Source organism: Danio rerio, chromosome 11, assembly GCF_049306965.1.
Source record: "Danio rerio strain Tuebingen ecotype United States chromosome 11, GRCz12tu, whole genome shotgun sequence".
In the NCBI taxonomy this organism is placed as follows: Eukaryota; Metazoa; Chordata; class Actinopteri; order Cypriniformes; family Danionidae; genus Danio; species Danio rerio.
In genome coordinates this window covers 43,989,277-44,006,427 of record NC_133186.1, presented here as the reverse complement: position 1 = coordinate 44,006,427, position 17,151 = coordinate 43,989,277, and the positions used below count along the sequence as shown (strand labels likewise).

Sequence of the window (17,151 nt, the reverse complement as noted above, 5' to 3'; positions counted from 1 at the left end):
ACAACAATAACAAAATGTGCTCAAAACCTGAGTTATATCCTAAAACACATGCTGTGCCCCATATGGTCTAAAACCTGACAGGTGGGCAAATCTAAGCTTGTTTTAAATAAAAAAAATATAAATATGGATATAATAAATAATACTGCTAATAATAATAACATTATACAAAAGCAAATTGTTATGAATGAACTGAAAAAGCCCCCAGAGATGAAGAAGACATAAAAGCAGTGGTTTTTCATATTTATGTAGGCTAGAAAATAAAATGTTTTGTAACATCATAATATGTTTTGGAATATCCTTTTTATTTATATCCTATATATATTCTTATTATATCCTTAATATTTAATTTTTTTCATATGTATTTCATCTTGTATTAAGCAGTGTGTAAGCGAGGCGCAACTCTGCGCTGCACTTTAGACCGGGTTTGTTTTGGTCGAATGAAAAATCTATTATAGTTTCTCATAATAGCAACGCGCCAGCGGTCCGCCTCAGAACGCTTCCTTTTTAGACCAGAACGCCTATGGGCGCACAAATGAGCGCTAATGCATTTGCTTTTTAAACAGCGTAGCGCAACGCCTCAAAACAACTCTTGCGCCAAGCTAAAACTAGCAAAAGACTATTGCGCCACATTGCGCTGGGTGTATGATAGGGCCCTAAGTTGCGTCACGCCATGGTGCATTTGCTTTTTACATGGTGGACTTTGTAAGTGTAAAAACTGAACGCTTGGCAAGCGAGAAAACAGTTAAACAGCATCTGCAGCTCGAGAATAAAGAACGAGCCTGAACAAAAATGAAACAGACACGACTGACATATCGTGATTTTTCCACTCAGAGTTGCCTTTTTTTAACTGCAAGCACACAGTGCGCAAAGGCAAAAACGTGAGATGCGCAAGGCACATAAGCAGCGTGCAAAACGTTCACAACTATTAGTAAATCATTCAAAAGAGGCGCCTCTCAACGCAAAAAGCGTGTTCGGTGTGATCGACCCCTATTTCAGTTGCTCAAAATAGCAAAGCACCAACAATGCGCCTTATCACACCTCCTTTCTAAAACCGGCACACCCATGAGTCCACAAAGTGGTGCAAATAGATTTGCTATTTAAACAACGTGGTGCAAAAGGGGAAAATTAGGGCTGCGCTGGTCTGAAAACAGCAACAAATCACACCAAACACGTCTTGCACATTATTACGCCTGGTGTATGTAAGGGCCCCTAAAAGTGCTTCTGACTTAAACTTTTAAACTCTAAAAGTGCTTCTGACTTAAACTTTTAAACTCTAAAAGTGCTTCAGACTTAAACTTTTAAACTCTAAAAGTGCTTCTGACTTGAAATTGTAAACGCTATACGTGCCTCTGACGTATAAATTTAAACTAAAAGTGATTCTGACTTAAAATTTTAATCTCTAAAAGTGCTTCTGACTTGAAGCTTCTGACTTCTGACTTGAAGTTTTATTGCCGGCAGCTAGCTCTCTGTAACTCTCACATGGTCGCCCACTGAAGCTAAGCAGGGCTGTGCCCGGTCAGTACCTGGATGGGAGACCACATGGGAAAGCTAGGTTGCTGCCGGAAGTGGTGTTAGTGAGGCCAGCAGGGGGCGCCCAACCTGCGGTCTGTGTGGGTCCTAATGCCCCAGTATAGTGACGGGGACGCTATACTGCTCAGTGAGCGCCGTCTTTCGGATGAGACGTTAAACCGAGGTCCCGACTCTCTGTGGTCGTTAAAAATCCCAGGATGTCCTTCGAAAAGAGTAGGGGTTTAACCCCGGCATCCTGGCCAAATCTGCCCACTGGCCTTTGTCCATCATGGCCTCCTAACCATCCCCATATTCAATTGGCTGCATCACTGTCTCCTCTCCACCAATCAGCTGGTGTGTGGTGTGAGGTCTGGCGCAAAATGGCTGCCGTCGCGTCATCCAGGTGGATGCTGCACACTGGTGGTGGATGAGGAGATTCCCCCCACTGTGTAAAGCGCTTTGAGTGCCCAGAAAAATGCTATATAAATGTAAGGAATTATTATTATTATTATTATTATTATTATTAATCTGTAAAAGTGATTTTGACTTAAAATTGTAAACGCTATACGTGCCTCTGACCTACAAATTTAAAGTAAAAGTGGTACTGACTTAAAATATTTAACTCTAAAAGTGATTCTGACTTAAAATTTTAATCTGTAAAACTGATTCTGACTTAAAATTTTAAACTTTAAAAGGGATTCTGACTTGAAATTGTTTACAAATGTTTACCAGATGTCAGTAACAAACAATGCTCTCCATATTTACAAAGAAAACTATACTAATTACCGGGGCCAAAGGATGTTTGAACACTATTTCTGCAATGAATCAGCATGGGACGATAACCGGTTTGTAAAAATCTTGCTTTTAAAACTGCCAACATTTTCTGTTTAACTTTTTGTATATACATCTACTAAAAGAAAATATTACTTTACAAACTGAATCATTTTCAAATCATAAACCTTTCCATATTATCCAATACAATAAATATAAAAATGAATAAATGCACCTGATCAATTTATACGACCCTCATTCTCCATACAAGAGGGGTCTTAAAGCTCTCATTACCAAAAAGCCTTTCATACAAAGCCTTAAATACAACTATTTCACTGGCTGAGTTGTGTCATTTCATTGTTATTACACATAACTATAATCAGATTTCTTTTTATTATTTGTCTATTTAGATTGTTACTAAAATCTTAATATCATTTCAACAGCTCCTTTAGAAATATATCCACCAGGAAAAACCATGACGTGTTCAATACTTATTTTACCCGCTGTAAACACACACACACACATTCGCAGCACCTGTGTGGGCGAGGGCCTGTTTTTAAACACGTGACTCTGTCCACCCAAAAGCTCAACTGAGCAGAGATTGACTCGCTCTGAGAACTTTAGGGGGTAAAGAGACCTTATATATATATACACACACACACACACAAACATAACAGCAGTCAATAATAACAATGCAGAGTTCCCACTCGAAGACAAATATCAAATTGCCTGAATTTCTATGACTTAGGCCACTGTTGGGCTTGGCATAATATTGAAATGGGTTCAGCCTGAATATTACTTGTCTTGTACAATCTTATGTCTGAATAACCTGCAGGTTAGTGTATACTCCATCAGCTGTTTTTGTTTCTGTCAGCTTTGTGTTTCTGACTATTTGGCGCCATCTTGTGTCTGAATAATGTGCAGGTTAGTGTATACTCCATCAGCTGTTTACGTTTCTCTCAGCTTTGTGTTTTTGACTATTTGACGCCATCTTGTGTCTGAATAATGTGCAGGTTAGTGTATACTCCATCAGCTGTTTTTGTTTCTGTCAGCTTTTTGTTTTTGACTATTTGACGCCCTCTTGTGTCTGAATAACATTCAGGTTAGTGTATACTCCATCAGCTGTTTTTGTTTCTGTCAGCTTTTTGTTTTTGACTGTTTGACGCCATCTTGTGTCTGAATAATGCGCAGTTTAGTGTATACTCCATCAGCTGTATTCGTTTCTGTCAGCTTTGTGTTTTTGACTGTTTGGCGCCATCTTGTGTCTGAATAACATGCAGGTTAGTGTATACTCCATCAGCTGTTTTGGTTTCTGTCAGCTTTGTGCATAATTAAAGAATGAATAAACTATTACAGCTCAGAATAATGTTTTGTGTCTAATTTTTAAAGTTTGTGACAAGTAGCTGTGTAATAAAAGTGATAAAGTACATCCAGCATAAAATATATACAGTTTGCTGAATAAAACCTTTTGAGATAACAACCTATTGGATGTACTTTATCTCTTACATTCTTCTGACTGAATTTGATTCAGAGACTGCTAGTAAATGAGTATAAAAAATAACAGTGACTGAGAAACAGACTCACCATAACATAGGAATGAGTCAGCTCAAAAAAAGATGAGATGGCCAAAGATATATACTCTGTCCCTGACTTTCAGTGTCTGAAACAGACTTTTTAAAAATGCCATAATATTTCAGAAACCATTTGACCTGTGGGAACCCTGTGTATAGATGATTTTGGTGACACTTTAGTTTGAGGACCAATTCTCACTATTGACTACTTACAGAAATAAGACTAGAATATTGACAGTTTATTAGTATTGGTATTAATGCCTTATTCTACATAACCATATGCGACCCTAAACAACCAAACCAGTCATATTTTGCACAGGTATATATTTTAGAATATCATTAATATTTAGTAAAGATTATGTTCCATTAAGACTTTTGTAAATATACTGTAGAAGTCAGAATCATTATCCCTCCAGTTAAATTTAAATTATTTTATATTTTTCCCAAAATTTTTGTTTAAAAGAACACATTTCTAAACATAATAGTTTTAATAACTAATTTCTAATAATTAATTTATTTTTATCTTTGCCATGATGACAGCACATAATAGACTAGATATTTTTCACGACACTTCTATACAGCCTAAAGTGACATTTAAAGGCTTAACTAGGTTAATTAGGAAAGTCATTGTATAGCAGTGGTTTGTTCTGTAGACAATGTAAACAAATATTGCTAAAGAGGGCTAATAATATTGAGCATAAAAATTTTAAAACTGATTTTATTTAGCTGAAAAAAAAAACAAATAAGACTTTCTCCGGAAGAAAAAATGTTATAGGAGATACTGTGAAATATTCCTTGTTCTGTTAACCATCATCTGGGAAATATTTGGCAAAAATAAATAAATAAAATGAAATCAAAGTGCATAATTTTGACTTAAACTGTCTGAAAACTTATATTTATATTTTTTTAACCCTAAGATTCCAGATTTTAATAATATGAAATATACTAAAATGTAGGCCCAACAGAGTCTTTTCCTAACAAAACATACATCATAGCAATGAAATTTATTCAGCTGTCAGCTGATTTCCAAAACTTGACCCTTGAGTCAGTTTTGTAGTCCAGGGTCACATATTTCAGATCTCTCAATTATTTTCCTAAACTTCACAGCACTTTACAAACTATTAATAACATTACTAACAGCAAATCAGATGTTTAGTTAATAGTGTGCATTGGTGCCCAAACTAAAGTGTGACCAAGATTTTGGAGTTTAGAATAAATTACAAACTGACAATATCAACTTAATTAACTGAGCAGGTAAAAATAGCACATTTATAATTTGACAAAATTAAAGTCAACATGAAAGTCATTTGCAGCTCATTAAATTTAGTAATGTGGTATATTCAAATGAGTGAATAAATATAAATATGAAATATTCATATTCAAACTGAACAGCAGTTTCATATATTACAATACTTTTCATACATATTATTTACAGTTATTGTTAAGGGATTAGTGGTACATTACTGTTAAATGGCAATGATTTATATGTAAATACTTTGTTTAAAAAAATAACTAAAACTTTAATAATTAAACTAAATAGAAATAAACCCAATAATTAAAACTTGTTAAAACAAAAAAAAATTCTACTAATCAGAATATGAATAAATGTATTAAAAGTATATGAAATATAAATATACTGCTGTAAATACTTTTGAATGGCAATGATTTATATGTGAAAGGTTTATGTTTAAGTTTTAAAATGACTAAAACTAGGATAATTAAGCTTAATAGAAATCAACTCAATACTTAAAAAAATATGTTCAAACAAAATAAAATGACCTGCTAATCAAAATATGAAAAACATAATAAAAGTATATAATATATATATATATATATATATATATATATATATATATATATATGTATATATATATATATATATATATATATATATATATATATATATATATATATATATATATATATATATATATATATATATATATATATATATATAATATAATATATATATAAGTATATAAATATGAAATATAAATATAACAGTGGCAATGATTTACATATAAAGGGTTTAAGTTTACGATTTAGAATAGACAGCTAAATAGAAATCAACTCAATACTTGGAAAAAAAATGTTCAAACAAAAGAAAATTACCAACTAATCAGGGGTGCGTTTCCCAAACAAGGAAGCAGCTTGTGGCTGAACTATCATAGTACAATGCATTCTGTGGGAAAAAAGCCATGTAGAGACGAGTGTTTCCCATAACTGTAGATGCTTTGTCACAGATTCATTGTTTGAACCACGTTAGTTATAACGTAAAATGCCCATAATGACGCTCTGAACGGTGTGAAATAACAACATATTTAGAGAAAATGCTTATAGGTTTTTGGTGCAAATTTTATTGTTTTACATGCACACACACATAAAAAAAAAAAAATTAGTTTTGGTAAAAATATGCACTCGTTTTTCATATTTACTGAAATATATATATACCTTATTAGTATACCTTATTCCTCAATGCGGAGGTGCGCTCGTTTTTGTGATTGTTTTAGAACTTGCGACTTAGATGTCTCTGGGAGAAACGACTAGTAATAATAAACGGCAGAAAACGGTCAAACTACTTGCTCTACAAACAAGAGTTAGCATGACTTTAGAGACAAAGTAGAATAATATAAATATAAAATATCAGTTTGCAACAGCACGCAGCAAAACAAGCTGTTTTTAACATCTAAAAATGAATGGATGTAAATGAGACCGGAAGTCTCGAGCCAAATAGATTCAAATGGCTGCGCCCGCTCGTACTTGAAGAATAAGGTGAATAGGGCCAAAGTTTCCTTTATAAACATGATTAAGAATATTCCATATTCAATTCTAAAACAAAAAAACATTTACAGAAAGCAACACGTATTCTAATCTCAAACATAAATTCTCATGTTAATGGTTTTAATTTATAGTAGGCTATTTAATAAGAAAGAAAAAAACAATATCCTTCTTTATACAGATGTTACTACTTCAATGTATTCCTTTTGCCGCCATTCATACCGCAGTGACGGCGGTAATTGGTGCGCCAGCAGCTTTTGACCGCTTGGTGGCACTTTAACCACAGATATTCAGCTTTGCCTTTTCACAATACTAAACAGACGGTTCTGTATGCGTACCTAATGTGATGTTATGTGTTCAATCAAAATATAATTTTGATTTAGTTTTCTTAGTAATAAACATGATCTTACACTATACTGTATGTTTTAGAAAAGATAGATGGTGAGAAGTATAGCCATAGGCTTCAAAAAGCAAATATAAGAATTAAGTTCTTTAGCCTTTAGTGCCTTATTAAATTGCGTTGTGGTAAAAATAATGTTTTGATTTCTTTGACCATCATAGCAATGTTATTATCTCAAATCTTTAACGTGCGCATATGAAAAACAGCAAAATAATATTAAGATTATCGTGGCGGTGGAGCACATCACCTGATTGTGAACTTGTGATCACCTGAACTTACTTTATCAGTAGGCTATTTCTCATTTATTACAGGTTATGTTACAAATATTTGACCAACTGCCACTTCATGTATTTTTTTTATTGTATATATTTTCCCCCTTTTTAAAAGTAGTTTATTGTTGTTGTATTTATAATGTTTATTTTTACAACTTCGACACATTCAAACTACTGCAGAAATCTTCCAGCCGTCTTATACAATACACATACATTTCTTAATAAATAGCCTAGGCTACTATAAATTAAAACCATTAAAGTACCCTATATATTTTATGCACGATGAAGGGAGCACAATTGTCAATTGTATGAAGATCGCTAAAACTGCACTGTAAAAATAATTTGAAAACAAATTACACGGAAGAGAGATGACTTTAATGTTTTTATTTTTTTAATTAGTCCAAGTTTAAATGTTGGAACGTTCTAAATTATTAGAGCTTAGGGAGGATAACTGGGAATAGAACACAGCCAGGAACTATACAGCTCTAGAGGTGTCCAGTAGTTGCAAGCCTACAAGTTTCCGAGGCAGTTTGCGAATGTTCGTTGGAACGATGGATTTGGAAAACAGAATTAGCGAACTACGTTTGTAAGGACTGAACTTGTGACCTTTTTTGGCCAATGATGGTTTCGGAAACGCACCCCTGAATATAAATAAATGAAATAAAAGTACATAAATATAATAAAACAACAAGCATAATTTGTTAAAGTTGAAGCACAAAAATGACTGAAACAATGTAAAATATTTAAATATTATTACACAAATTTGCTTAATATGACAGAAACTTAGTAAAATTGAATTAAAACTGAAAATATAATAATAAAATAAAAAATAAATATGATAATAAATTATATAATTAATAGTAAAGAAATTAGTTTCAGCTGAAGTACTAAACGACTGAAAATGAAATATAAATAAAGCTAAAAACACAAGAAAAATCAACACTAGTAAAAATATAATGTCAAATAAAATAAATATAAATAAAAATATTAATTCTAAATATTAATAAAATAAATATATATATATAATTTCCTAAACAGCAACGTAATTAACCAAATAGTTCATGACCTAAACAAGTTATGAAAGAGTAAATCAATTCAATTCTGACTACATGTTGACTTTAAAGTAAAACCCAATTTCAGGTAGTAGTAACACTTGATGTTTGTGTGTGTGTGTGCTAAACCAGGACCAATGTAATCCAGCTTCAGGTCCATCATTAGTCAAATAGATGAATTAACAGTGGAAAAGGACCATAGTGGTCTAGTGATCTGAACACTCACAGGTCTCTGAATGCAACAGACCCGTCACTGTTCAGACCAGCAGACGCTTCAGATATAGTCAAGTGTCAATCCACATGTACGTTACACAGAGGTAACAGAAATCAGAAACAATCAACAGCGTGACACAAGACTACAGGAGGAAGATGATGGGTCACAACAACACCAATGAGCCAAGAACATGCCACTACGCCAACATACAGTACAGTACAGCACAGCTCGGAGAGACGGGGGTGTTTAGTGTGCACTTCACAGTGTAGGATTTAGTGAGGAAATTAAAGTTAAACACAAATATTAGAAAATAAAATTGCTACTGCAATTATAATATTAAAGTACATTTTTAAAAAGTCTAAATAAGCCAGAATTTTCTGTAGAATTTAAGTACTTCTGTTTCAGCAGATTGTTAGTAATTATGAATAAAAAAAGCTGAACACAAATATTAAAAATACTAAGAATGACTAACAGACGAGTGGTTTTGATTGTGCACTTGTTAGTGTGTGATTTAGTGCAAAAATAAAGTCAAACGTAAGCATTAGGAAAATAAAATGGAAAATATAATATTAAAGTAAGATCAAAACTTTTAAATAACCCAGAGTTGAAGTATTTCTGTTTCAGCAGATGTATATAATACTTGTGGAGCTGCGCACCGATGGATTTGCTCTTCAGTGTTTGGACTTTGAGCAGTGGAAATTAAACCACACTGAACTGAACTTCATCTCTGAAAACTGGACTGAAGCAGTTTCAGTCTACTAGAGCCTCTATGTGAAGCTGATTTGACACAATATACATTGTAAATGTGCCAGAGAAATAAGAAAGAATTGAATACTTATAAAAGCTAAATAGTTTAGTATTTAAGTAAAAACAGTAAACATTACTTAGAGACAGATGGTTTCAGTGTGCACTTGTGAGTGCGTGATTTAGTGAGAAAATTAAAGCTAAACAGAAATATCAGAAAATAAAATCACTTCAAATTACTGACTTAAAATATACCAGTAAACTAAAATGTAAAAAATGTAAATAAACCAGAATTGTCTTTAGAATTGAAGCACGTCTGTTTCATTGAATGTGAATGTTTTCAAATTAATAATACATAAAAAAAGCTAAAGATTTTTTTTAATGTTAAAATACTAAACATTATTTAGTGGCGGGTGGTTTCAGTATGCACTTGTAAGTGTGTGATTTAGTGTTAAAATTAAAGTTAAACAGAAAAATGGAGAAAATTACTAACTAGACACATAAAATATATAGAAAAATAAAAACAATAAATTAGAATATATTAAAATAAAAATTAGAAACATTTCCTTTAGAACTGTATTAGTTCTGTTACTCAAATTTTGAAAACATGAAATGTAAATACAATGATAAAAAATGTGTATATACAGTTGAAGTCAGAATTATTAGCCCCCCCCCCCCCCCCCCTTAATTTATTAGACAACCTGTTTATTTTTTCTCTCATTTTCTGTTTAACGGAAAGAAGATTTAAGCACATTTATAAACATGATAGTTTTAATAACTCATCTCTAATAACTGATTTATTTTATCTTTGCCATGATGACAGTAAATTATATTTTGATTTTCTTCAAGACACTTCTATACTGATTAAAGTGACATTTAAAGGCTTAACTAGGATATTTAGGTTAACTAGGCAGGTGATTAGGCAAGTTATTGTATGGTTTGTTTTGTACACCATTGGGAAAAAATATATAGCTTAAAGAGGCTAGTAAATTTTGACCTTAAAATGGCTTAAAAAGTAAAAACTACTTTCATTCTAGCCTAAATAAAACAAATAAGACTTTCTCTAGAAGAAAAACTCTTATCAGACATACTGTAAAAATTTGGGAAATATTTAAAAAAGAAAAATAATTATTAGGGGGTAAACATTCTGACTTCAACTGTATGTATATAGTATTTACATTACGTGTTTTAAGTATAAATATATTTAAATATAAAGAGAGAGAGAGAGAGAGAGAGAGAGAGAGACACAGAGAGAGACACAGAGAGAGACAGAGACAGACAGACAGAGTAATAGTTGATTGTTAAATGTAGTGTATTCTGATCTATTATCATTTGTATTGATAGATATGAATAATATGATGCACGATACATATGAATAATATAATATTTTGAATATTAATATGATATATTGAATAATGTGATATATTATTTCTATTTTTATTTAATTGTTATAAGCATATTTCTTTTCTTTTTCTTTTTTTAACCACTACTACTATGTACTGTGTTTACTGTGTTTTTATTCTACATCTATGTTCTATTATCTTTAATGTAAACTTCATAAATGCTTTGGCAATACATTTGAACACATGCCAATAAAGCAATTATTGAAAAATATTGAACATTAAAGGTAAGCAAACATATTAAGAAAATACAATTGCTTGAAATTACTGCCTGTACATATTTAAATAATAATATAGCTGTTCCAGCAAAAAATAAAAATATAGCTAATTACAAACATTTTCAAATTCCAAAATCACTAGCAGATGGGTGCTTTTAGTGCACATTTGAGGTTAAACATTAAAGCTAAACAGAAATATTTTTTCAAAATGAAATTGCTTTAAATTACTGACTGAACATTAAAACATAAATAAAACCATATCACTTTTGTTATAGAAGAAGTACTAAAATCACTACATGATTAAAAAAAGCTTAATCACTTAACAAATATTTTACTGAACTGCTATTTTAGTGTGCACTTCAGAGTGTATGATTAGTGTGAAAATTAAATATGGGGTCCGTTCTTCGTACCTCGCTTAAATTATTTAAGATGATTTGGCAGATCCTGGATCTTTTAATCTTGATAACTGATCTCTCGCTAATTTGGTTCTTCAAACGAGTTCGCGAATCAGATTAGAATGTCTGGATAAACTGATCTGAGTTCGCTGCGTGTGTTGTGAAGGACAGATCTATCGATCCTCGAAATCATGATCAGCAATGCAACGATTGGCTGACGGCACAGCAGCGTAATGACATCATCTGATTAATATTCAATTATCCATGTGAGCAAAATTATATCAAATTAGCAGTAAACGGTTTGATAAATATGACACGCAATAACCTTCCACATTTGTTGTGAGCTGCAGGCTTTACACTTTCATGTGTCAAGAGTATTCATCATGTATTTCAATGCAAATCAATGTATTTAGTCCACATTTAGAAAAGATTTTCTTTATAATAGTAGCCATTTTTTAATCGGTGTATAGAATAACTGGTTGTTTACAAAAGCATTTTGATATTGGTAAAAGCGTCTGCAACTTTTTTGAAGCATCAAATCACCGGCATATTAACTATCAAAACATGTTCATGACTGCATAAATGTGTTATTGCTTTTAAAAAAGTCACATATTGTGCATTTCTATTATACAATTTGTACTAAGCGATCTAATAAGTTTTCTCTGTGCACCACCAGGTGGCAGTCTTTGTACATTCATTTCAAGAGTGCAGATTGCACAAGTTTTATTAATATATATAACTTTATTTATTATATTATTAACTATAACTTTATATATATAGTTAAAATATATTTACTATTTTCCCAAGTGTATATAACTACTACTATAAGAAAATATCAGAATTCGGAACATACTTTCTGTATTATATTTGCTTGAACTGAGCCGATCTAATCTTTATAATAATTTGTTTATAATTTATATAAATTGAACCTGCTCCCGATCAGGTTTAAGCTAGCAGAACTGTTGCTATGACAACAACTCTCGGATCAGCTTTGAAGAACGAAACGATCCTGGATCGTGTCAAATCGTCAATATCCAAATCCAGCTAACTGAGTAATCCACGTACGAAGAACGGACCCCTGAACAAAAATATTCACAAAAATAAATAAACAAGAATCGCTTCAAATTACTGACTGAGCTACTGAACCAATTTCCAAAAATTAATAAAACCTATTATTTTCCTTTTCAGAATAAAGATACTTTTGTAAAATAAACTAAATACAAACATATCAAAGAAATTCCTATCAGACGGTTGCTTTTAGCGTGCACTTGAGCGCGTGTGGCTTAGTGTGCTTGAAGGAGATGAAACACAGATAAAAACAAGTGCCAATCCTCCTCAGAGTTACCAGCAAAACTCAATCACAGAAAGAAATCAATGTAGAAGATCAGACGTGTGGATTCATGCCATCAACAACAAACACATCTACAGGAAAACACCCAACTACTGAACCTGGAAGACACGAACACAAACACATTAGAACAGCAAACACAGAGGAACTACATATGATGTTTCCAGAGGACCAGGAAGGAGAAGGACACAGAGAGGCTCATGGGATGTGTAGTACCTTTAGTGAGGCACGTGAGTACGGCGGCACCCCGCTGTCATATTTCCCTGAGATTATCCCACAGGCCAGCGGGGACCATGTCATCGCACCCACACCTGAAAAAACATGTACGAAAACGTTCAATTTAAAGAAACACTACACTTTTATTTGAAAATAGGCTCATTTTAGATTTCTGTTAAAGCTAAAGGTGCAGTAGGTGATTGTCTTCAGAAAGATTTGTTGTTTTGCTGGTTGAAAGTCTCTTCACTTTCCAATAGTACTGATTAAAGTAAATGATCTAAATGTGTTTATATGTGTTTTTATATTCTGGGTGAGGTATAAAACTTAAAAACGTTCATCCAATTAAATATTGTCGGGCCAATAATTCCCATAATCCTAATAAGTAGCCCAAACTGTGTAAACAAAAGTAGATTTGTACATCTGAAGCGTGAAGTATTTCTTTTAGACAGGTGATGTTCTGGTTTAAAACTCTTTTAGTCCCGCAAAGCTGATGTAGAGTGTGTTGTTATGAATGGGTTATATGCACAGAAGTGTTGTTCAGCCACTGAAATCTTCCAGCGATAGATTGATGCGATTATTTTTAGTTTCATAAGGTCCTTTTACAGCATCGATAATGTAGATTTTTATTTAGTTTCACAAAAAAAAAAAAACATTAGTAAATAGCGCTATTCCGCCTAGCCTGCTTTACTGAGCTGAAGTTGTTTCTATATTCTCATTGGTTCATTTTTTAATTTCTGACGCGCTCCCTATATTGTTTACCGCTACTCTGAATATTCGCTCTGAAATAGCATGGAAGTATGCAGTGTTGGGCAAGCTACTTGAAAAATGCAGTGAGTTTATTATTATTATTAAGTTATTAGTAGGGCCAGACGGAATCAGCTGACATTTTTTGCTATTTCTGCGCAGAATTTTGTTGTGGAATGGTAGAATGGTTTTAGGAGTATCATAACTAAAACCTTAATATATGAATGATAATTCATTAATTTATTCATTCATTTTCGTTTTAACTTAGTCCCTTTAAATGATAATATCTCTATTAAAAGACAGAAAATATTACTTTACAAACTGTATTTTAAATAAATCATGTGAATATGTTTATATTAATCAATAATATCAATGAAATTACTTTAAAAACTAAATAAATCTAAATTTACTCACATTTACACAAGTAAATAGACAGAATTAATAATGGGTCAAAATCTGCAGACTTCTGCGAGCGCAGATTCCGTGTGGACCTAGTTATTAGCTACTCTACTTAAAATGTAGCTTAACTACAGTAAAAGCTACAAGCTTTGCTACATCTAATCTATTTTTGCAATCATCTTTTTTTTTTTTTTAATAGAAACAACTTAAATCCAAGTCAATCATATCTTAGTAATTGATAAAACTGTCAGAAACATATGAGGCAGAATAGTTCAGTTCAGTTATTTACTGCAAATAATATGCTGTAATAAACAAAAACAAATTATAGTATATAACAGCAAAAATTCAATAAAACCAGGCGTTAAATTTAAAATCCTATAGTAATTTATAGTAAAGGAAAATTACCAAGCACTAAGCATACAGTAGTCACTTAAGGACAAAGCGCATGAGTCCAGCGATCCTTGCACGCATGAAATATTGCACATTATGACAAGTTTTGCTGGCTAACTACTCAACTGTGCTAGATTTTAAACAGTTTTTCGTCCAGAATTGTAGCATTATAAGGTACTATAAAGTTTTCTAGCTGCTGAATGACATGATCTAGTGGGTCTCTGTCATCTTTAATGCGCACGCTCGTGTTTTAGGAGGCATGGCTTTGAACAGGAGGCGAGGAATGATTTCAATATATATTCAGCTGATCTCTGGGTCTGGCGGGAGCAGTTTTAGCTTGGCTTAGCATAATTCATTGAATCAGATTAGACCATTAGCGTCTCCAAAAAATTACAGAAAAGGGTCGATAATTGCTCTATTTAAAGCTTAAAGCTTCTGTAGTTGCATCACATACTAGAACCAATGAAAAATGAAAAGTTGCTATTTTGTAGGCCATTTGGATATAGAAACTATTCTCTCATTCTGGTGTAACCCCCCCACCGCCCATTACACGGAGCATCAGCGTCTACTGTTCTCATTCACTTTCAATATTGTGAAACTCTTGGTTTGTCAATTGCATTGGTTTCTGAAAAACTTTTTAAGAGTCAAAGCAGGCCAATCAGACCACTTTATGAAAATTCAAGTGCAGACACTAGCCAATCACATTCATGCAGCACCAGAGAATAACAACCCAAGCTCATTCTGGAAATGTAGCCCCGCGGACGTTTCTGGAGACCGCGATTTACGTGGCCGGAGGTATGTAAGACTGCATAAAGTTTTTTTCGAGCGAACGCTGCAGGGCGGCGACCGGGATCGAGTCCGGGGAACAGCGGTTCCGGAAATCAGGTAAGACGAAAAACGGAACCTGAAAAATAAGGGCGAGAACGTGGCGGGATCCGAAAACACGGTCGAAATCGAAAAAAGGTTTTTGCTTTTTTTTTTTCTGGACGGCTTTTGCGAACCGTCGCTCGAGGAGGAGGAAGAGGAGGGCGGCCGGGTCGGCCGGGTCGGCCGATCCGGCGGCTTTTCGCGCGAGAACGGCGTGGACGCGAACGGCGCGCGCTCCCGAGAGGCGCCCGAGCAGCGAAAAAGCGCGCACAGCAACCTCTCGTGGATCCGCGAAAACAAAAACCGCTCGAAAACGTACCTCCCGGGACGTAAATCGCGGTCTGCAGAAATGTCCGCGGGGCTACGTTTCCACAATGAGCCCGGGTTGGAGAATAATGCTGATTTTACTTTTTGCAACTGATTTACTTTTTTCAACTTTTTGAGCAATGTAGCCAGGCAATTTTGCAGAGCGATATTTCTTGGCTATTTTCGTATTTCGAATAGGCAAAAATATTGTAACTGTAACCCATTGCCCTAATAAGTTACCCTATAATGCCCTATAGTAATACAAACAGCTTGAGTTGAAGCAAAATGTTTGTTGAGGTCTGGTGAGGGTTTTGGTGGACTGGACGCTCACCGATCTTATGGAAGAGCTCAGGGAGCTGCACCTCCACTTTCTCTCTCTGGAACATGTGATACTCCGACTGCTCACAGATTGGTGGGATCTGGTTGAACTGTCGGGCCACTGAATATGCTTCCTACAACACATGGACAAAATAATAGAGTTAGAGGAAAACTATGCTGTGACACTGACAGATTCAGAAGACCGAAGAGTGGTTAGATAAAGACAAGATTAATTAAACATCACGTCTAACAACTACAGTGAAACGCCATCCAGTGGTACATCCTTGATAAATTGTTAGACGTGCACTGCTCTCTGAGGTTTTGTGCTCAAAGCAACTGCTGACTGTTGGAGCTCAGACGTGCGCTTACACCGCAGAGTATGTGTGTGTGTGTGTGTGTGTGGTGATGTGCGTTTTCAGCGGTATAGTGTGGACGTAGATCTTTTCATAAATGCTAGATGAAACGTCAGTGATGGCATTGTCTATCGACCCAAACCTAATTCAGTCAGACCAAGCAAACTCTACGCAGAAACACTAACTGGTCGAGCCGGGGTTTGAACCAGCGTCCTTCTTGCTGTGAGGCAAGTGCTAACTACTAAGCCACCATGCCGCCTTAATCCTGGGTTAATCTTGGAAAGAATCAGAGGAGTAAGGGGGATTATTCAAGATGAAGATGACTAAAGTAAGAAAATCTGGTTATTTATGTACGTTTGGATTGATCTGACTGTTAATCATTTGATAGCTAATGTGGGACCAGCCGTGGTCAATCATAAGCAGATGATCCTCTCGAAATCAGTTTATAAATAAACTTCACAAATGCATGAAGATGACTAAAACTTTATTTAAAGAGCCCCTATTATACATGAAAAAGGGTCATATTTCAGTTATATAAATCTCCAACAACATACTGATCTGCATGCAAGGTCAAAAAACACTTTCATGGTGTTATAATCTGCATTTATTTTTAGCTAATTATCCCAGCGAATCGTTCAGCGATTCATTTGTTCCCAAACCCCTCCTTAGCGCAAAGCAAATCTGCGCTGATTGGACCTATGACAGCCTGTTGTGATTGGTCGACAGTGTTCAGCGTGAGACAAATGCCCAGTGTGGTTTGTCAAGCCCGCGGCTCCCCAACATTGGTATCGGATCCGATCGCAGCAGATGCCCGAAACACACTTCATAGTAAAGTTACTCAACAGTGTTATTCAGACACCTTACCACCAAAAGCAGTGTAGTCAAA

The 17,151-nt window shown here is 34.1% G+C and overlaps 2 protein-coding genes across 13 annotated transcripts in view; one reads left to right on the top strand and one right to left on the bottom strand.

Annotated features, from left to right (window-relative positions):
* The window catches only part of kcnab2a (potassium voltage-gated channel subfamily A regulatory beta subunit 2a), a 226,320-nt gene that overhangs the window by 16,692 nt on the left and 192,477 nt on the right, over window positions 1-17,151 (bottom strand). For all 12 annotated transcript variants that reach the window (XR_012387358.1, XR_012387359.1, XR_012387357.1 and 9 more), the window contains 2 exons: window positions 15,926-16,046; window positions 12,889-12,983 (listed from right to left, as the gene is read on the bottom strand). Coding sequence is in view for 7 of the 12 variants with exons in the window: in XM_009306291.5 (XP_009304566.1) it covers window positions 12,889-12,983; window positions 15,926-16,046 (216 nt within the window). In the remaining 5 variants the exon portion in view is untranslated. The remainder of the gene's footprint in view (window positions 1-12,888; window positions 12,984-15,925; window positions 16,047-17,151) is intronic.
* Window positions 1-17,151, top strand: part of flnba (filamin B a) — a 750,037-nt gene that overhangs the window by 616,586 nt on the left and 116,300 nt on the right. The window lies entirely within an intron of this gene.